Genomic DNA, 22,523 nt, shown 5'->3' with positions numbered 1-22,523 from the left:
TAATTTTAAAAGGCAACCCCTAACTGTTAATGTCAACAAGATGAGTGTTGCCTGGTCTCACGGTCAGGGTCACTTCAACTACTGAAAGGTTGCTTATTGGCATTCCCCTTAGTGTTTGATTCTGTCGCCACATTCATATTATACCTTCTTTTGTCTGTCCTTTAGCCTCTTGTTTTCTCTTCCTTCAAAGGAAGATTTTACCATTATGTGTGCGTGAGTTGTATGTGTGTGTGTGTGTGTGTGTGTGTGTGTGTGTGTGTGTGTGTGTGTACACGCGCGCACATGCATGTGTGCTTGGGTGGCTGGAGAGAGCATCATATCCCCTAGACCTAGAGTCACAGTTGCTTGGGAGCTGCCTCCCATGAGCTCTTTCCCACAAGAGAACTGAACTCCAGCTCCCTGGAACAGCAGGGTGTACTCATGTCATCCCAGAACTTGGGAGGCAGAGACAAGAGGATCATGAGTTCAAGGCTAGCCTTGGCTACATATTGAATTTGGAAGCCATCTTGGACTACATGAGAATCTTTCTCCAAAAGCAAAATGAACGGAAACCTAGTAATATCAGACAGGTTCAACTCCACAACTGCAATGGTTTTTTTGCTACTTTCTTTCGATTCCTATATATGCCTTCTTTCTCACGGAGAGACATTGATGCCTGAAAAATACTACAGAAGTTCAGCCAAATTCTGTTTCTCATGGGACTTAAGTCTTAGGCTCCCAGAGGGTCACTTCAGGCAGCATCAGAGACAAAGCTTACATTGTGAGATAAAGAACTCTATGCTGAGGCCAATTCATGATTTAAAAGAAAAGCCATTTCTTTCAAAAACTAAAAACCCAGTGCAGAGCCCACACACTTATTTTGGGACATCATATATAAATCCCAATAGCCTAACTGGCAGTTCTAATTGGCAATTCTACAAAGCTTGATAAAATTTATTGTCATTTTTGAGAAATTGTTTCTTTGGCCCGGAGCATGAAATTGTAGCCAGTGTCCTTAAATCAGTGGCTGGATTCAGGTTTGGTTTTGTTTTAAAAAGCTTGACTCTTTTTCCAGTCTCTTTTAGAGGTGATTTATTGATTGAATGCAACACTAAAACTGATATTTGTGAATTAATCCAAGTTGAGGATAATTTACTACTACAGAAATATTAGGATTGGCCTTTGCCTCCATTGATCAGAACCAGACCATTTAGAAAAATTGTTATTGAAAAGAAAGGCAAATACACCTTTACTTTGCTCAGAAATATATTGCAATCCTTGTTCACTCCTGCGTTTCATGGTTACACATACATATACCCAGGTGCCCAGGGGCAGGAAGCTCTTATGAGATATATAAGCCATACCTCATCTGTTTAGCACTGTGGATAAATGAAGCTGTATTTAATTCTAATGGTTAAATTTTAGGATCTTATAGGACGGATTACTGTGGGATTTACTATTATATACTAACGTATAAGTAAATATATATTATACATATAAAATATACACTGCACATTAAGTATGAATTGAGATGACCATGCATGGTTATTTATCCCTTAGGCACAATTCAGAAATATCTTAAAACATAGAGTTAATTGTGTTTTCTATACTGAATAAAGATGCTGGTACCTTAGTAATCATTAGGTTCTTTTCAAGGATTATCAAAGCTGTCAAAATAGTGACAAAAAGGAGAATTGAGAGAATGACATAAAACAACAATCATTTCCTTAAGCTAACAAATAAATGAATTTCTGATTAATGCACTACAGCAAAATTAGCTCCATGGTAATTCAGGACAGAAAAGCAGAATCTCTCGGCAGCACGGCAGATTAGCAAGTAGCTGAATATAACGTAGCTAGTTTTGACAGCTTAAAGAATATTTCGTATATATATATATATTAATTTTATTCCTTTGGGACAAGCATAAGATATATTTTATATCTTATTTTATATTTTATAAATATAAAAATATAAATTTAATTTATAAAATTAAAATATAACAAGGCCCTATTTTATAAATGAAATACAGAGGGGGGTGGGTGGAGGAGGAAGCATCTGAGGGCTGGAGTGGAGTTCAGTTAAAGTAGGACTTTCTTAGCGTGCACAAAGCCCTAAGTTTGATTCCCTGTGCCTTATACATTGGAATTTGTGCTAGTGTGTAATCCCAGAGTTTGTGGAGTAGAGCCAGAACGGATCAGAAAGATATGTTATCTGTGGCTATGTGGTGAGTTCGAGGCCAATGGTATGCTCGAAATCTTATTGTAAAAAAAGTTGAGTCACAGCAGAAACAAAAATGAAGGGAATAATAACAATTTCAAGAGAAGCACAATATATAAACACTTCACCAACAGCTACTCAACTACAATTTTTTTTTTTATCCACATTTGAATCATTGAGCTGGTAAGTTGTTGTACAAGCATTAAGGGCCTGGATTTGGATTTCCAGCATCTACATCAAAGGCGGATGTGATGCTGTCTAGAATCCCATCAGTGGAGAGGTAGAGTCAGGAGAATCTCTGGGACTTGCTGGGTAAATAAACTTTAAAAAAAAAATGGGTCTGAGTGTTTTGTCTGTGTGCTATGTGCATGCCTGGTGCTATTGATGAAGGCCAGAGGAGACATCAGACAAGGAGTTACAGACGGTTGTGAACCACAACGTGGGTGCTGACGGTTGGACTCAAGTCTTCTGGAAGAGCAGGTAGTGCTCTTAGGCGTGGAGCTATGGCTCCAGACCCTCTATAATGTGTGGTTTATAATGTATGGTTTCCGGATGAGCTCTGAGCCTTTGGACGGTTTACTTTGTGTGTGTGTGTGTGTGTGTGTGTGTGTGTGTGTGTGTGTGTGTGTGTGTGTGTNTGTGTGTGTGTGTGTGTGTGTGTGTGTGTGTGTGTGTGTGTGTGTGTGTGTGAACATTTTATTCTAGCAGTTACAAAAGCACCTTCTAAAGAAAATGAGGGTTTCAGACATGAAGAAGCCTGTAGCCATTCAGAATCACACAGAATCAGAGCACTGGAAAAAGAGAAGATAATACTTATTCTTTTCCATCTTTCCCATTTGAAGAAATTGAGATTTACTAAAAGTTCCTCACTTTCTCAGAGTGACACAGCCAAAGAACAGCAAAACCATGTCTGACTCTCAGGTGCCGTCTGTCACAGGCTAGGCCATGTGATTTTTAAAGAAAAACGACATGTTTGGGTTTAAGGATATAATCACATTGCAATTTTGGATATGTATTTCACTCCTTACAGCTTTTTGAAAAAGATATATAATGACATTTCTTTATCTGCGGGATAACCAGTTTTTATATTTTTCAGGGTATGCTAATTTACCATGGATAAAAGGATCTCTCTCTCTCTTTTTTTTTAACATTTAAGTATAGGGAGAAGCATCACTGTACAGACCCTCTTTTGAGAATTGTCATCTCTTTGGTTTAGTATGGGGTTTTAGCACACGGAACTATAATGACTCAATTTCAGTGCACCCCAGAGTTCCATAATAGAACAATTTAAAATAACTATATATATATTTTAATCTTTCAGGAACTGGAAGATTTGATTAAAGCAAAAGAAAAGGAGGTAGAGAAAATTGAACAGAATGGACTCGCATTGATTCAGAACAAGAGGGAGGAGATCTCTGGCAGTGTCTTGAGCACACTGCAGGAACTCAGGCAGACCTGGGCCAGTTTAGACCGCACGGTAAGCCTGCTCCAGACATTCAACTCCCAGCTCTCTGAAACTTGGGGTTGATGTTTGCCAAAAGCCACTGAGTAAATAATTATCAAATCTCTACATCACCTCTTGGTACTACTGTTGAGTCTGTTTCATTAACATCTTTCAATTTCTAGTGTTTCCTGTAATAAACGGTATTCTTTTCTATACATGACTCTCTTAAATTGCACTCATCCTAATAGCCACAGCCAACTTTCTAGGCACAGTTATTCTCCAATGAGACTGTCCACACACTTAGCCTCTCCCAGAGTTCTAAATAGAGACAGAAAGAGAAACATGTGATTAGTAGAAATATCTTTTTGTGTGACCAAAGGGCATTTGAAACTCCTCTGCCTAAAGTAAGGCACAGTTCCTCCACACAAACCCACTCAGTTACCGGTAACTCTGCCGCGCCAATTGCTTGTATTGCCAACCTTCAAAGCCACTCTTCCTTCCTTTCTTTCTCTAATACTCACACCGAGCTCATCAGAAAATGTTGGCAGATACACCCTCGGAACAGACAGGATCCAACCTACCTCCGCTGCACCCTGATTTATGCCCCTTTCATTTCCTGCTTGGATGATTTCCATGATCTCCTTAGCGGTCCCTATCTCAGAAGAGCCAGTCAGAATGAAGTCAAATCATAGCGTTGCCATGTCGAAAATCCCACAATGGCTTCTGCTCCATCAAGAATGGAACAAGAGCTGGGTGCTGACCAGGGTTCCCACTGTCCCTCTGATCCTGTCTCCTGCTACTGCCCTGCAAGGTCTTTTCACTTAGCCACACTGGTCTCACTATTGAGCACAATAGGCATGCCCTGCGCGCAGAAACTTGGGATTGTCGGCTCCCTCCCCCTAGCAGACTATAACTTTCCCTTGTGTGCCTCAGTCTCTGTGAGTAAAATGGAAAGACATTTGATAATGGACTCGAGAGTGTGTGGAATCTTCCAATAGGAACGGTAAGTGCTACAATGTGGACTATGCCTCCCTATGTAAGGCCATGTTGATCCCTGACACATCAATGTCTGAATGCTTAGTTATCCACACCTTTCAAACTGGAGCTGAGGGGCAAACAGACAGACATATGTGCACTTATACTCACACGCTCATATGCATATTGCTATATGCACACGCAGCACATGCTGATGCACAAGCATGCACACCCACTCACATGGATCCACAACATGTACATACACATACATGCACTTATACATACATTCACATACACATACATGCACTTATACACACACATACACAAAATGTACTTACACACATTCATACACACATACACACACATGCAGTTACACACATACATACACATATACACACACACACATTCACACACGCATCATGTACATAGAAAGGGGACTGTTTTGGAAAAGAATAGGGCCATGGAGTGAGGAAGTGAGTAAGGGCTGTGGGGAGTGGATGCTATCAAGGGGAAGAAATGCCAGACAGCTCCTACCCTCCATGGGCTCTTCTCCAGAGCAGCTTTCCCCTTTAGCCCTGGATTATCTTTGACATGGCTTTAAATCTATTTTATTTTATGCATTTCTATAAATCACCATAAAGGTCTGGGAACAACTTACATATCGTCATCAGTTAGGCATTTCTGTCACTGGAATATTGCCTTGTGAAAAACAATCAACAATGCAGAGATGAAATGAGCTATGTATGCAAAACTGCCCACCGATCACCTACCCTCACCTTCAGGTCTGTTTTATGGCTCTTTAGGACAGCCCTGCGCCCACTCAAACCTGTGGCCTGGACCTCACATCTGAGGCAGCACTTTCTTTGTCCTGCAGCCCTTCAGATAGTATCCCAATTGATTTCAACATTTTCCCCTTTATGTTGTGGAAAAAGCATAGCAGAGAAAGCAAATGCAAATCAATCCCCAGGGACCCCTCCCTTGAGCCCCCCCACCCTCTCTGTACTTACTTCATGTACAAAGGACTGCATTTAGACTAGGAGCAGCATACAGAAATCCAAAGTCATATTCTTTTAAATGTTGGAAACTGAAGTACGATTTTTCTCTGGAATGGACAAATACAGGGAAGGAGTTTTCGCGGGAGTGTTGTCTTTGAAAGCTAAGCCAATGTGCTCCATAGGCAGGCGCCTGCATGCCATTTTTACTGATGTGCATCCACAACACCTAAGCTATGGACCCATCCTAGCTGTCTGTCAGCAGATGAGTGTATAAAAAAATGTGGCATGCATCTACTAAGCTTCATTCATTCCTAAAGACGGATGAATGAAATTGTGTCATTTGTAAGAAATGGATGAATGGGAAGTGGAAGGTAATCTTGTTAAGGAAAACTAGGCGAGCCTCAGACAAAGATCATGCTTTTCATTTGTTTGAGTTTTGTGTGTGGAATCTACATTTCACATATATGCATACATGTGATGGAATTAGAAGGGAGACTTATTGGGGAAAGGAGAGGGGCTAGAAGAAGCTATGTACAGGGAGGGCTGTGGGGAGTCAGTCTGATCAAGGCATATTATGGACTTGTACACAGATGTTACTATGAAACCTGATCATTGTTTGTACAAGAATATACACTATTAACAATTTAAAGTTAGCCCTTTGGGGCTGGAGAGGTGGCTCAGCAGTTCGAACAGTTTTTCAGAGGACCCAGGTTCAGTTCCCAGCACCCACATTAGGCAACGCACAGCAGCCTGCACTTCCCTCCCTGTTGTTTTGGTTTTGGAGCCTAGGACTCTAATGAAGGATTTCAGAGATTAACATTTTTCTGTTCTGTCACGCTAAGTTATATGTAACTATGATGCATGTTCTTCTTTCCAAAAGGTTGAACAATTAAAGATCCAGCTGACCTCGGCCCTTGGCCAGTGGAGCAATCACAAAGCAGCGTGGGATGAGATCAACGGTCACCTCATGGAGGCCAGATACTCCCTGTCGCGATTCCGTCTGCTGACAGGTTCCTCTGAAGCTGTACAAGTGCAGGTCGACAACCTTCAGGTAACTAAAGTATTGCATCTTAACATTGCTTCCCCTTGATGGAAACAAAAAGATAAATTAGCGAGTAGAAATATGGTCCTGAAATATTGTCTTAACATTCTTAGCATTTAAGTATTAAAAATGTTAGTTTTCTTGCTTGATTTTAACTTAATAGAACCTGCTTGTGGGTAGCGAACACTGGATTATCTGATATATAAATAAATGATTTCTAGCTACCTGTTATGGAAATTGCGTACAAGTATGTTTTATGAAATGCTTGGCTACTGAAATCCACTTCCTTGACTACATTGCCTTCACCATTTATGTGTTCCCTTTCTTTCCATACCCTGCTTCTCCAAATATCTTCTAAGGAGCTAAGAAAACAGAGAAGAAAAGAGCCAAGCTGGTAAACACTTAAAGCACAGGTTTTAATCTTATGGGTGGAATCCCTTTGACCAAGGGAACCATCAAATCACCCCATTTCAGGCTCACTATTTGCTTCCACGCGTGTCTCCACCCACACTGTGTTCACCCAGAATGCACTCAATGGAGTTTTCCTTAAACCCAGCTCTGGCTCACTTCTTAGGTCCCTGCTCTCCAGGTCTTGATTACTGTCTTCACTGCCTTGTTCATCTGGACACTGTGCCACACTGACCGGTCCTCAAGGGATGGGGATCTCAGTAGGAGTCCAGAATGGGTCTTTTCACATCTAGCCCCACTACTTCTGCTTACCCATCTGCATTGATATATTGCTGAGCGCCTAGGTGGATTTTCATAAGGGAATGCATTTCAAGGGTGGATTTGGGGAAAAGGAAGACTGAAATGTGTAAATATTTCTTTAAATCTTAAGTACTTGTGCAATATTAGGAACCATTAAAACTCACCTTGCACATAGTAAATTCAATACCACATATTCCTTGAATATTTTGATTTGCAAGCAATTAGATATTGGTAAGCAGTACTGTATTTTCATAGCCTTCTTCTCCTCTGCTGAGAACTAAAGCTATCCTTTAAACAATATTTCCAGGGAACCATGAGGCAGAGACACGAGACAGGGTCTCTCCATGCCGCTCAGTGTAACTTAGAACTCATAATACCTCTGCCTCAGCTCCTCTAGTGCTGGGATTCTGGGTATGTGATGCTGCAGCTGGTCCTTGGGGACATCTGTCCTCTAGTCTCCTGGCTTGTGCTAGGTAGAAGACTTTACCAGCTTGTGTAATAAATCCTCTTTGCCTTAAGCAACTTCAGAAGTACACAAGGCAATAGTATTATAAGTCATAGCCAACTTTCTGTGCATGATGATCATGAAGGTGAACTCTCCCACGTAGCTGAAACTGGTCTCCATGCGTCCACATCTCTCCTTTCCTTACCTCTCTCCCACTCTTGCACTCTGGGAGTTTTCACAGTTGTAGACAAATGGTTCTCAACCTGTGGGTCATGACCCCTGACAGGGTCAAACAGCCCTTTCACAGGGGTTACGTAAGACCATCAGAAAACACATATATACATTAAGATTCATAATGGTAGCAAAACTTACATTTATGAAATAGCAATGAAAGTAATTTTATGATTGGGGGTCACCACAACATGAGGAGCTATATTAAAGGGTCTCAGCATTAGGAAGAATGAGAAGCAGTGGGCTAGACAAAAGTTATGAAATATGCGAGGTGATGATGTGTTAATTAGATTAACTTAACCATCCTACAGTACAAACAGATATGAATGTTTTTGAACACTTATTCAATTGTCCTACGGATATGTACAGTTACTTTCTGTGAGTTTGAAAAAAAAAAAAAAAAAAACCAAACCGTAGGCCTGGAAAATTCTTTGCGTGAGGTAGAATTTAGAAGTGGTCCTCAGAAAAGCTGTGATTGGCTGTCTTCTTCATCAATTACTGGGAGAGCCACTCCCCAGGCTACTGACATGACATCCCGGGTTTGGCAAAAAGAGCCACAGTGTGGCAGACAGTACCTGGACCACTGCTACAGCATCTTCCCTAAGCAAGGACATCCTTCATGGGCTTTTAAAGAGGAGTCCATGTGCATAAGAGGGCTCAGTTGCTGTGACTCTTCTCACGCAGTAACAAGAACAGAACTATAAGAAGTTATCTCTTTAACAGCAGTGGAGGGACGCATGCCTGTCCACTTTGAACTTGCTCACTAGTTCCTGTTTGTCACCTGTGGGACTCTTTCTTTGAGCAGAATCTTCATGATGAACTAGAAAAACAGGAAGGAGGCTTACAGAAATTCGGCTCTGTCACCAACCAACTATTGAAGGAGTGTCACCCACCTGTGGCAGAAACCCTCTCCAGTACTCTGCAGGAAGTCAATATGAGGTATGGGACCAGCTACTTTTATGCCTTATCATAAATGCAGCATAATGGAGACTTACAGCATTCTCAGCTCTACTAATGTTTTAGTTGTTTTTCTTTTTACAAACCGAATTTAATGAAAAATAACCACAAAGAAGACATTTAGGAAGGATCAGGACTTCCATAGTCCCAAGGATAGTTTTCATCCCCTTGGAATATGAATGTGACACATTAGCCTTTATTATGTTAAATAGGCACGAGTCATTGCTTTGCAATGCCCATGTTCGCATGAACCAGGATCAAGACAAACAAAATAGTAAGCGATAGCCTTTGGTAAGAGATGCTAGTCTGCCCTAAGTGCTCACTGTTGCTTGCAGATGGGATAACTTACTGGAAGAGATCGCCGAACAGCTGCACTCCAGCAAGGCCCTCCTTCAGCTCTGGCAGAGATACAAGGACTACTCAAAGCAGTGTGCCTCCGCCATCCAGAGACAAGAGGAGCAGACCAGTGCGCTGTTGAAGGCAGCCACTAACAAGGATATCGCTGATGATGAAGTCACCAAGTGGATTCAGGATTGCAATGTACGTCCAGGAACTGGTTTGGGATTTGCCCAACCCAACAGCCTTCAGTTTCATTGGTTTTGTAGGGCTAGTAAAGATGCATGTGAGCTTTGGGGCTATCTAAATCTGTGAGACAGTTTATCCCAAATTCATCACCCCATTAACTGAAGAGCCTAGTCTTACAGAGCCTTCCTGCATGTGTTTACAATTTGTGAGTTTCTTTCCCATTGTTTTATTTTTAAAAATGAGTCGTCTTTCCCACTTTTCCCTAACGGGGTAAAAATCTACGAGGAAAATGTAGGCTATCTGTTTGTACTGAAATAGTCACTGTAAGTTGCACATGGGGGAAATCATGCCTTTCTTAAAAAAAAAAAAATCAACTGTTAAAGTTATCCATATTATTTAAAAAAAAAATCATCCATTTAGATTTGTTATCTGCTGCAGTGCATTAGACAATAACTTCATTCAGGTATTTAACAGCAGAGAGCAGCAGCTTGCAGCCACACATTTTAATAGCTTTTATATGATTCCCCTTCCCACCATAGTTGCCAACACCCTACTTAAGGCTTTTTCTCTTATTCCACCCATTATGGACCTCTTATTGTTTGTCCTTATTTGTCTTTATTTTAATGATCTTTGTTACAAAGATCTGCTTAAAAGCCTTCCCAAGTAGGCTTATTAAAGTAGTCAAGATATAAAACAACCCACATAAACTCAAGCTTATACCTTCAGTCTAAATAAGGGTTTCAAGTGGCAGGGTTATTATTTACAATAAAGATAACCTTCGTTTTGGTTGGCATTTTTTGTCTTTACAAGAGCAGTCATTTTCAGTGTTTCAGAACCAAGACACACTTTGTTATCTGTGTCAAGGTTAAAGGTGCCCTTTGCTCTTCTCTAAAAGGAAGCTCACTGTTCAGGCATGGCAGGATCCAGTTGCCATCTTGTACAGATGGAACCCTAGCTGTCATCAGGAGTAGCAGTCCTTTGTAGTCTGTTACTACTCCATAGGACCCAGAAACAGGGACCGCCCACCCCCACTGGCTCACAGTTATGGGCATACGGTTGGATTTCATAAAGCACAGGCTGGAGATGCCATGGACAGAGAGGTGGAGGTCCTGAGCTCTATCCACCTTGGCCATCTCTGACCTCCACACCCCTCCAGCATCTGAACCCTGGCGTAGCTACAGTTAGATGACCACAAATCGACTAATGACAAAAGCCTCTGTAGAAACAAGTAGGAAAGGTGAGCTGCAGCACTGTGCCTTCAGTTTGATATGTTTGCATATACAAAAAACGTCAGGAGAACGTGACCTAAGGCTTCTTCTTACCGCCGCGCCACCGAGTGCTTCGTGGTTGCTTCTCTTCTCTTTTCTCTTATGTATACGAGTACACTGTGGCTGTCTTCAGACACAGCAGAAGAGGGCATCGGATCCCATTACAGATGGTTGTGAGCCACCATGTGGTTGCTGGGATTTGAACTCAGGACCTCTGGAAGAGCAGTCGGTGCTCTTAACCACTGAGCCTTCTCTCCGGCCCCCTCTTCTCTTTTTTTATTTCTCTCTCTCCTCCATTCCCTCATGCCCCTCCCTCTTTTCTTCCTTCCTTCTTTCTCTTTTCTTTCTTTTTTCTTCGTTTCTCTCTTCTTTTTTCTCTCCCCACCCATGCTTCCTTTCTCTCCCTTTATCTTCTTTCTTGGTTTGGTTCTTTCTTCTTCTCCCTATCTATCTACATAATTTGCATATAATGAGCTTATGTGTCTTGTATCATAAGTGTTCTGTTTTTTTCCTGGAACAGGGATAGGAGTTTATATACTGTAGGCAACGGAAATATTCAAACACTAAGCTGTATCCCCAACCTAATCAGAAGGGTCTCTCTCTCTCTCTCTCTCTCTCTCTCTCTCTCTCTCTCTCTCTCTCTCTCTCNTCTCTCTCTCTCTCTCTCTCTCTCTCTCTCTCTCTCTCTCTCTCTCTCTCTCCCTCTCTCCCTCTCTCCCTCTCTCTGTGTGTGTGTGTGATATAACATGTAAAGTTAAATTGTTAACACATATATAATTCACATTTTTAATAATTATAACCAGTATCTGATTACTTTTTTGAAGGTGAAGGTATTTAATGATCACACAGAAACCCTTCCCCACTATGTGCATCATCCTTTGCCATTTGCTGAAGGTGCTGAGGAGGACCCATAGCATGCTTCACAATGAATATATTCTTGTGTCTCCCAGGACCTTCTCAAGGGACTGGAGACAGTCAAGGGCTCGCTTTTCACCCTCCGTGAGCTCGGAGAGCAGCTTGGACAGCAGGTGGATGCTTCTGCAGCCGCAGCCATTCAGTGTGAGCAGCTCTGTTTCAGCCAGCGCCTGGGGGCCCTGGAGCAGGCTCTTTGCAAGCAGCAAGCAGTATTACAGGTAGGGACCCAGCGACTGTGTTCTGGATGGGTCACTTTTTCTGTCTGGAGGGAAAAAAACACAGGGAGCAGATTCTTCAGCACTGAGATGACACTTCCTGTAATACTGAAACATCAAAAAGGGGGGATAAAAAGGAAAAAAAAAAAAGCATTAGAAGTCCCCCTCGGAGTCAAGGAAAGGGAAGCAGTTTTACACTGTTCTCTACAACTTGCTTTTAAAACTGGTTCGGTTTAGCAGGTCAACCTGGAAATCATACCCACCTCCCTAGTACCCAATACGCCAACACTAAGTGGTTTCAATGGTAGTATCCAAGTGGATTTAATAGACTTGAGCAAAAAACAAAAACAAAAACAAAAACAAAAACAAAAACAAAAAAAACCAAAAAACAAAAACAAAAAAAACTTCAAAAATAGTTTATGATGCATTTAAACAATGACCTTCATTGATTATTAGGAAAACAATGCAAACCTACACAGGAAAAGAGGAAAACACCATTCCTGCCCCATGGCTTTCAGAGCAGCATCCCACGAAAGGGACTCTCCTTAGATGCTTGTCCTTTAACTAAATTTCATAAAAGTACCAGTTCATTCCACTAAAATGTTGTCTTTGTGAAAACCTAGGCTGGAGTTGTTGACTATGAAACATTTGCCAAGAGCTTAGAAGCCTTAGAGGCCTGGATGGTGGAAGCCGAGGGCATCCTCCAAGGACAGGATCCCACTCATTCCTCCGACCTCTCTACTATCCAGGAACGGATGGAGGAACTGAAGGTAAGTGTGTATAAACCGTGCTTCCAGATTTTACCTCTGTCTTAGGGTTTTGCTGCTGTGAACAGACACCATGACCAAGGTGACTCTTATAAGGATAACACTTAATTGGGCCTGGCTTACAGGTTCAGAGGTTGAGTTCATTATCATCAAGGCAGAAGGAAGCATGGCAGCATTCAGGCAGGCATGGTGCAGGAGGAGCTGAGAGTTTTGCATCTTAATCTGATGGCTGATAGCAGAATACCTACTTTCAGGGAGCTAGGATGAGGGTCTTAATGACCACACTCACAGAGGCATACCTTCTCCAACAAGACCACACCTACTTCAACAGGGCCACACCTTCTAATAGTGCCACTCCCTGAGCAGGTCCTATACAAACTACCACACCCTCTCTCCTCAAAATCTTGAGGGGAAACTCACTGCCAACCACTTTCTTCCAAGGCTCCACTGACGTGCCCTTAGCTCATCCTTTCTGTCCTCCAGAGAGGAAGGACCACTGTGCTGGTGATGGGCTGCCCAGCAGAGCCCTAGCAGGATCAGTCTGTAGGGAACAGCCCAACCTTTCTTTCCTCTGCCAGTCCCATCATATTTTAAAAGGCTTCTACCCTACCATATCTCTAGCATGATTCTCTCCCAGATCAGCCAACTTTACCTCAATCTATGCAGCCTCCTCATCGACCCATTCCCTCTTCCTTTTTCTCAAATACAGAGACCGTTGTCTTCAAAGTTTTGCTTAATTCTGTAGATTCAGTTAGCCTACATTGTTCCCATATGAAAACATCACATTGATTCCACAACTATTTACAGTATGATTTGTTAATTAATAATATTAATGCAGCTTTTAGAAGAAAAAATTTTAGTGAATCATCAATCATTTTAAATATTTAATAAACTAAAAATTAATAATTCAGTAGGCTTGCAAAATTTTTATCATGTATCCTTTTGCTTAAAATTCTCCATGTGGGAACTGGGGAGATGGCTCAATCTTTACGTAAATGCTTGCCATGTAAGCGTAAGGACCTTAGCACAGATGTCTAAAACACATGTAAAAAGCTGACCATTCCATCATGTGCCTTTAATTCTGCTACCCATGCAGCTGAGGCAAAAGGATTTCTGGGGCTTGCTGGTCAGCTCATCTTGTTAACTTGGTGAGCTTTAGGTACAGTGAGAGAATGAAGACAACTCTTGAAGTTGACTGACTTCTGGCTTCAATGTGTACACACACATGCACCCATATATGTGTACACACATGCATGTGCACCTGCACACAGGGACACACACATAGATACTTGCACAAAATCCTTCAGTGAGTTTCCCATGCTCTGAAGATAAAGAACATCACTGGAGACCAAGGCTGGCATCTCCTGGCTTCCATTGGTCGTAAGCTCCCCTTCTTGCATCAGCATCCATATACTTCTACAACCACTGGAAGCCACCCTACTTCCAGTGTATGCGCATAAGCTTTCTGCTTTCTGGATTCTTGTCCTCAGTGGCTCCCTCTTCTCCAAAGCCAGTGAATCCATGACCGTTTTTGCTCAATGGGACTCACTTAAGAAAGTCTGCCACCTTTATCAAGGGTCAGACTTTCCACTTATATGAGGGATACTGTTCTGTTCTATGGTTTATCATGACATTCAGCTAGGTCTGGGGGAGTAGGAGCAGGGACAGCCTCTCTGTCAGTGCATAAGGAGAAGTACCATGTCACATTAGCTTGTGGATGTGTATGTATGGCAACCCCACCATTTAGTACTTAGGCCTTTGGATTCCACGATTAGGAAAATTTGCTTCCTTAGAGATCACGAGCCCTTCAAAGAGCATGTAATGAAAGCATACACACATGCACACGCAAACATTCACATGCATACAGACACATAAGCACACACACTTACACATGTACACACATATGCTCATACATGTAAACACACACATGCACACAGACATACTTACACATACATGCACATACACATGCACACATGCACACATGCACACATGCTCATAGATACACACATACACAAAAAGAGGGAGGGAAGGGAGAGGAAGGGGGAAATGGGATGGGGAGAAGGAGGGAGAGAGAGAGAGAGAGAGAAAGAAAGAAAGAAAAAGAAAGAAAGAAAGAAAGAAAGAAAGAAAGAAAGAAAGAAAGAAAGAAAGAAAGAAAGAAAGAAAGAAAGAAAAAGAAAGGGCACCAAAGTAGACTGACACATTCTGTTTCCTGTAGCTGGCTTACAAGATGGAGACAAAGATTCCCCCAAGAGATAGAACTTCACTTTATTACAAGTCCTGACTGCCATTCAGCTGGGGCTTCTCAACTTGGCGGTTGGGATCAAGAATACAAAACTGGTGTGCTTGTAGTAGTTTTCAAAGCCTGGGTGAAACTGGGAAACTTCTTGCACCTGGGTCTACACCTAGAACCACTTACTGACTTATTGCCCTCTCTTCCCTCTTCATCATCAGAGAGGGAACTGCAGTGATATTTGCCTCAAGGGATTTGTCTTAAGGATAAAAGGAGTGATTCCTTCTAACCCTATTATAACAATGTTTATTCATGCCAAGAGCTAAATTGCAGTTGCTATTGAGTAATAAAGGGGCTGATTAGCATAAATCAATTAAGTTTAATGAGTATTCAATGAACCTTTCAGTCATCAGCATAATTTTTATCCTTCCTCTCTTCCATGAAGAGTAAACCAATCCTGTAAATGAGTTATTACATGCAAGCTTCTACTGTCCTTCAAAGGATAATGGGTTCGACAGTAACCTCTGCAAGGCAAGCTGTGGGGATCTGCACAAGTGTTTCTCTGGGGCATGTGTGTGGCCTTGAGGGACTCCACAGAGCAAAGGCCACACAATCTTCCTGATATCTGACATGTGTGGTTTGAAGTAAAGGAAAAAAAACCTCTGCTTTCTTGACATGGGGGTGAACTTGCTTCTCAATGTCACTGACAGGGACAGATGCTGAAGTTCAGCAGCTTGGCTCCTGATTTAGACCGTCTCAATGAGTTGGGGTACCGGTTACCCTTAAATGACAAGGAGATCAAGAGGATGCAGAACCTGAACCGCCACTGGTCTCTGACCTCTTCTCAGACCACAGAAAGATTCAGGTGAGGAGGCCTCGTAATCACTCCAGTAGTTTCTGTGGGTTTCCTGGTGCTATGACAACAGTACCACAGACTGAGGAGGGGGAGTATTTCCTCAGGGGAGGTAGCTCAATGGTAGAATGCTTGTGAAATAGGGATCAACACCCCCCCCTTCAGTCCTTAGCTACCTACATCCACATCAACAAAGTGTACTGACAAATGCCTGTAATCCCAGCACATGAAATCTCTGTGGCTAGTTCAAGTTCTGCTGGGCTACATGAGACCCTGCCTCAAAAACAAAACAACAAACAGAAGAAGAAAAAAATGAGTCTATTGTCTTAGAGCCACAGAGTCTGGGAAGTTCAAGGGTAAAGTGCCAGGAGGTTTTGTTGTCTAGTGAGAGCTGGTTTCTTCTTGCTCCTCAAGGCCTCCAGAGGAGAGAAACAGCCTTTTCCCATGAAAGAACGCCAAAGCACAAGAGGGGAGGGCCTCACAGGAGGGAGGGCTGCAGGGCCAAATACACTTTTGAAATTCCCACCTATGAAACAGGTATATTGTCTTTTAATTTTTAAGGCAAGAATTTTGAAGTGGGCCCGTTCAAACCATATAACCAATAATACCAGGAGACCATGAATTTGTGTATATATGTGCATATATGCATATATGTATATGTATATATCTATATCTATCTATCTATATATATGCAAATTCTAGAACTTTCCAATACTAACGAAGTGTTTTTGAGTAGAAAACTTGAGTTATAATTTCTCTTGTTTAAAAATGCAACCCTTGTCTTAATCGTAAAAATTGTTTCAAATGAGAGTATAATCAAAGGGTAGGTACAGTTGTAAGCATTCATAAGGTAACATTGTAAATGTTGATGACTGAGAATTTTAAAGCGTTTCCACTCCACATGAAGTCTTTGTAGTGGTCTGACCAGAACTGAGGCAGAGAACATTGAATCTAATTCTATAATTGGAATATACAACGGCGACCACATAACCCTTCTCCCTTGTTTGTCATCTGTCAGCAAGTTGCAGTCATTCTTGCTTCAGCACCAGACTTTCTTGGAAAAGTGCGAGACGTGGATGGAATTTCTGGTTCAGACGGAGCACAAGTTGGCAGTGGAGATCTCAGGCAATTACCAGCATCTTTTGGAGCAGCAGAGAGCACATGAGGTAAGTGACTTGGGCAACTTTTGAGCTAATGGAAACTTTGAGTGGCTCAGCCTACGGCTCAATGGGTACAGGGACCTGCTCCCGATCCCAGTGCCCTGAGTCTCATCTCCAATATGCACGTGGTGGAAAGAGAGAATTGATTCTTGCAAGCATGTACTCATAGACCACACACACACACACACACACACACACACACGCTAACAAAAAATTTAAACATATTTTTAAAACTTAGGACTTAGCCAGGCATCAGCCAAGCTAATCCTAGCACTCAAGAATCAGAGACAGGAAGACTGGGGCAAGTTCAAGGCCAGCCTGATCTTTGAAAGATGTCCATAGTGGATTTTGCTAAACTCGATCTAGTCAAATATATGTTAGGTCCTCTTTCTTCTTTTATCTGTCAATTTTAACATTTTAAGTTAAAATGTGTTTTGGCTCTCTGTTACTGTTTGGAGGGCTGTGTTCATTGTCATGATCGTGTATTGAAGTATAGTGACTTATAGGTAAGGAGACAGGTATGACTGGGTACGGTGGCTCATGCCTTTAGTCCCATAACTTGGAGGCAGAGGCAGGTGGGAGCAGTGTTGTGTAGTAGTCCCAGCCTCCCAGGAGATTGTGACAGGAGGGTCACACATGCCTTGAAGTTGAAAGTCAACCTGGACAAGTTGGTGCAAAGCCATCTCAAAATAAGCGATACTAACAGACAGAGGAGAGAATTAGAACTATCAATATTTCTATGGAGCATTTTGTTATTTCGGCTTTCCTTGTTTTCAATCTCATGAGAATTGAACGTAGAGCCTCATACATACCAAGCCACTGCTTTTTATCACCGAGCCACACTTGAATCCTTGCAGGCTTTTGTTATTTATTTTTTTATACCCATAAGATGATTTTACTTGCTGGACTACATTGAAAAACAGTGAGCTTTAAGAAAAAAGCAGAGTACAAATTGCAAACTCGTCAACTTACTTTATTAGGTTAATTTTTAATGAATATGGGGGGGGGGAGAGAATACAGCTATGTTTGTCATCTAATTAAAAACCCAAACTAAAACTTTGTCTTTAAGTTTATCCTAATTGGTGATTAAAAAAAAATTACTCCCACTCTGCAGATGGGACAGAATATGTTTTTCATAGCCCTGCTAAAAACAAACTGTGCGGTAAATTATCAGAAAAAAAAAATAGGGACTTAAAAGTGTGTCTCTCTTTTTCAAATTACAGCTTTTTCAAGCCGAGATGTTCAGCCGCCAGCAGATCCTCCACTCCATCATTGTTGATGGGCAGAATCTTCTAGAACAAGGTCAAGTTGATGACAGGTAGGATCTTTGATAAATTATTATGAAGAAAGTTTCCCCAGTAAATTAGTCATTTTCTTTTTAATGAGAGATTAGAGGACATAGATCCAATCTTCCTAAGGCAATTGTATCATCACAGGGCCTCAGTAATTGGAGGAAAGGCTTGTCTGAGTCTCTGCAATGAGTGAGCATTGAATCTTTGCAGAGGATGCTATTATGTGATATGAAGGGCGTAGGGTAATTGGAAATCACCTAGCCAACCTTCGATAGTCTGTAGGGACTGGAGTTAGTGAATAAACCAGAACGGATTGCAGCGATGGTCACTGAACGGTCGCTACTAATATCTCCCTGCACTTACTAAAATTTTAGTCCTAAAAGGGGCAGAGGTATCACTTGTCTGACTCTGACTGAGTGATAGACAACTCTAGATGCACACGGGAACTGATCTGAGCAAGGTCGCCTAAGTAAAAGGGGGTAAGACTGGGCTCGATGTTAAAGGTGCTCTGTGGCCAGGACTGGCCTTATTCTAGCCCACTCCCCTAGACCATACCTCTGTTTGAGAAGATCATTTGCTCCCTCAAGCCATACTGTATTAAATGTGAAATCTCACTTCCACATCCCAACAAACGAACTCTGCATTTAAAACATAGATGTGGAATTATAGCTTCTCTCCCAACATGGGAGTTAACAGCTTCGTGTGTCTACCTTTCCTAGAAATGGTATTCATGTAATCCAGTTTCCATGTTTATGTTTAGGGACTTGGCTTTAGTACCTATGTATATGTTTCTCATACCCAGGACCAGTAATTGTGGATTATAACTAACGGTGTGTTTTTAAAACATTAGAAAATAAATCTTTTATGATTAGCATTCTAGACGCAATTTAAGCCTCCAGTGGTTATTTTATAAGAAGTTCATGAAAGATTTGTATGGTTAAGATTGGAACAATAATATGTGAGGTTGTACTTACTCTATTCTAAGCAAGCCAAACTTAAATGTGACCATTACTGGGAATTTAAGACTCTCTGAATAAACCAAATTCAAATGTAATTACCTTTTTTTATCTTTTGCTTTATCATCCCGTAGCCAGCTCTTTAGCAGTATTATAAACATTCAAGTCATTAAGTAAAATAAAGTTTGAAATTCTCATTCCAGCCAACATCTATTAAAATTTAAATGCTAACATTTAGGAGGGGAAAAAAAACCACAAAAGAGATGAAAATGGGAGAGTTGGAACTAAATAAAGAATTTTGAGAGTTGCTAGTGAAAAAAAAAAAAAAAAAAAAAAAGACAAATTGAACCTGAGTCCATGGGTGCTGGGAAGGTACCAGACAAGAAGGACTTAGGTTATAAATGTCAGTTTATGAGGTTTTGTTCTTCAAACTTCAGCTTCAGCACCAGGAAGAGTCATTTTCAGGAGCTCAGCAAGGCCAGACATGTTGGGGCAGTTTATGTAGTAAAGACGGGGGATTTTAGTACTGATTTCTACGTTATTCTTGGGACCTGAGCCACGTCTTCATGCTCTCTACTGTTATCAGAACTTGGGGGGTCACACATTTTCTGAGGTGACAGATATCCTTTAAAGGTCATGTCATGAGACTAGCTGCCTGTGCTTGGATTCTACTGTGATAGACTCTACTATGACATGTGCCTGTGAGTTACAGACCAGAATTTCTGTTCACGAGCACATGTGACCATCAGAATCTGCCCATTGCCCTAGGGAACTCATTTGTAAACTGAGCATAAGAAATTACATGGGTGGTTTTTTTTTTTTTTTTTACCCAGTACTTTTAATGTTTTATAGTGATGAATTGGTATTTATTATAGAATAACCATTTGTTCCAATTTAGTTACTCAATATTTTTTTAGAAGATATGGCACATTTGGTTGTAAATTCAAACTTTACAGTCATCTCACATAGTAGTATGTACCACTAATATAGGACTTCAAACAAGTGTAGAGTTTTAGAATAGTAATCAATTCCAGAGAGCATAATATAGGTGTTAGAAGAAGTATAAGGCTAGGTTACGTTTATAATTAGCCCTAAAATCTGCCAAGAAACTCATCCCATTTGATGCTTGACACATTCTTATTAAACACCATGTCTGTGCTACAGTTTGCATATTAAATAAAACTTTATAAACAATGCCAATACTTTTAAAATGGAAAATAGGAAGAATGTGTTCAAACACTGCATCAACTCAGTTGGAATTGGAGAGGATTCAAGTTAAATTTACTCAATCTGAATAACCTTCATCTATATTGTGTTGACCAAAGTTAATTTTTCTTTTAAAAAAAAAATCTGAAATTTACCTAAACTATGCAAAGGATGATGTCTCATAGTAATTTGCTTGAGATTGGAGTTGTCACTTGTAGAAGAATGTTAAGAATGTTTATGAAGTATATTTTTTAAAGGAAAAATAAACCAAAACTTTTAATTTAATGTAATTTAAGTGGCTTGATTTTGATTTTCCAAACTGGCATGTGATTCTAGCTGGGATTTCTTGTCACGTAATGTCCTGTTGTAAGGCACAAAAGACTCTCACAGGCCTGTGAGACAATGCCACACATATACATACTTAGAGAAAGAGTATAGGATAATTGCCCTAGATTTGATTTTTAATCTGTTCTGAGATATGAAAACACTCACCATTTGTAGACTGGTAGTCTAACTTTAAAAATTACTTACAACTCAGCATACAGACCATGACTAATTTGAAATCCTTTGTTATAGATCATTTTTCTCAAGGCATACCATTTATGGAAAATGTATACTGGCTGATCCTGTGACAATATCTCAGACTATGAATTTTGTTTTTTCCCCCCCATCTAATTGTTTCTTCACCAGGGAAGAGTTCAGCCTGAAGTTGACGCTCCTCAGTAACCAGTGGCAGGGAGTGATTCGCAGGGCCCAGCAGAGAAGGGGGATCATAGACAGCCAGATTCGCCAGTGGCAACGCTATAGGGAAATGGCAGAGAAGCTTCGTAAATGGTTGGCTGAGGTGTCTCATCTGCCCCTGAGTGGTCTCGGGAACATCCCAGTACCACTGCAACAAGTGAGGATGCTCTTTGATGAAGTGCAGGTAAGATGCAAGCACAGGTTCCATGTGCCTCTTCTGCAGGTCTACACTCTGTTTGACCTTGGCCTTGGGGCTTCACACAGACTCTGAAGTGGCCTGAAAATCAGAACAGACATTCTTTTTTTTTTTCCCCAAATCTTTGGCTGTATTGCAATGGTTGTTTCATTTTATAATCTCCAACTGAACATACCCTAACCATGGATTAACAATATAGGTACTGACTGGTTTAACAGTATTTATCCAACATAACAAAATAAACTGCAATTTGTTATACTTTTTTTTTTTACAAAACATTTTATAAATATTTTTACAAAATGTATACAAAGCAATTTCAAGTGAGACATACTATACAAATGAAGGTATTTAAGCAAATAAAGCCCACACCACACTGACAGTGAGTGGCCGTCCTTGGAGCCGACCAGCCTGTGAGGCCTCCCTAATCTAACAGAGTCTACTAAATTCTCCAGAGCTAAGGGAATTCCTTATCATAATTGCCACAGAACAGACATTCTTAATGTTCAGCTGAGATACACAAAGTGGTTGCAGTACATAGCTCCTGTGGAAAGGAAGAGAGTAGAGCAATCTGAAACCAGGCCAAAGATCCCTCAACTTTGTTCACCAAGGCCCAGAGCAATTCCTTACAGCCCAGCTTGGATGGAAAGACAACCTGGTGTTGGTCAGGGAGATTTAATGACATAACCTGGTCCGTCCCAGCCTTGTTATCCTGTCTGCATATGTTTATGGCCCTTCTTCCTTTAAAGGACTAATCTGGCTCTTCCTTCCTCCCAGTTTTCCCAAGCAAAGTCATATGGCCTCAACTAACCCACTCCCAATAGGGAAGGGGCAAGCTGGTATCTTCGGTCCACATTCAGTTACTAAGGCTGTGATTCAAATGTGCAACCACCTTTAAGACTTATATCTGTGTGCATAGAGCCAATGACCCCTGGACAAAACCATGTCCACATTTTAGATCCCTAATCAGAAGAAATGTTCTAAGCACTTTCTGATCTATTGATCCACAACCTGAGGAGTTAGTCCACAATTATCTTCTCCATTGCCCCTCACTCTCTGTATTCAGTCTACCTTGAATTCCCATCCCTGTGACCAGAATCTCAGGAGTTCCTGCCTTGATAGACAGTAGCCTAACCTGTCTCATCATATACAGTACATGCCTTCTTCATTGTACTTTTTACCCATCCAGTGACTATTTTTGCTATA

At 41.1% G+C, this 22,523-nt stretch overlaps 1 protein-coding gene across 11 annotated transcripts in view; it reads left to right on the top strand.

Moving 5' to 3' along the window:
• The window catches only part of Syne1 (spectrin repeat containing nuclear envelope protein 1), a 493,437-nt gene that overhangs the window by 403,774 nt on the left and 67,140 nt on the right, over nt 1–22,523 (top strand). For all 11 annotated transcript variants that reach the window (XM_029532807.1, XM_029532801.1, XM_029532799.1 and 8 more), the window contains 10 exons: nt 3,518–3,673; nt 6,491–6,661; nt 8,842–8,975; nt 9,329–9,533; nt 11,737–11,919; nt 12,540–12,686; nt 15,627–15,781; nt 16,788–16,935; nt 18,153–18,247; nt 21,074–21,308. In XM_029532807.1, the coding sequence (XP_029388667.1) occupies nt 3,518–3,673; nt 6,491–6,661; nt 8,842–8,975; nt 9,329–9,533; nt 11,737–11,919; nt 12,540–12,686; nt 15,627–15,781; nt 16,788–16,935; nt 18,153–18,247; nt 21,074–21,308 (1,629 nt within the window). The remainder of the gene's footprint in view (nt 1–3,517; nt 3,674–6,490; nt 6,662–8,841; nt 8,976–9,328; nt 9,534–11,736; nt 11,920–12,539; nt 12,687–15,626; nt 15,782–16,787; nt 16,936–18,152; nt 18,248–21,073; nt 21,309–22,523) is intronic.

Source organism: Mus pahari, chromosome 21 (assembly GCF_900095145.1).
Source record: "Mus pahari chromosome 21, PAHARI_EIJ_v1.1, whole genome shotgun sequence".
Taxonomy (NCBI): domain Eukaryota; kingdom Metazoa; phylum Chordata; class Mammalia; order Rodentia; family Muridae; genus Mus; species Mus pahari.
The sequence above is the reverse complement of the archived record's forward strand: the minus strand, read 5'-3'. Positions and strand labels throughout refer to the sequence as shown.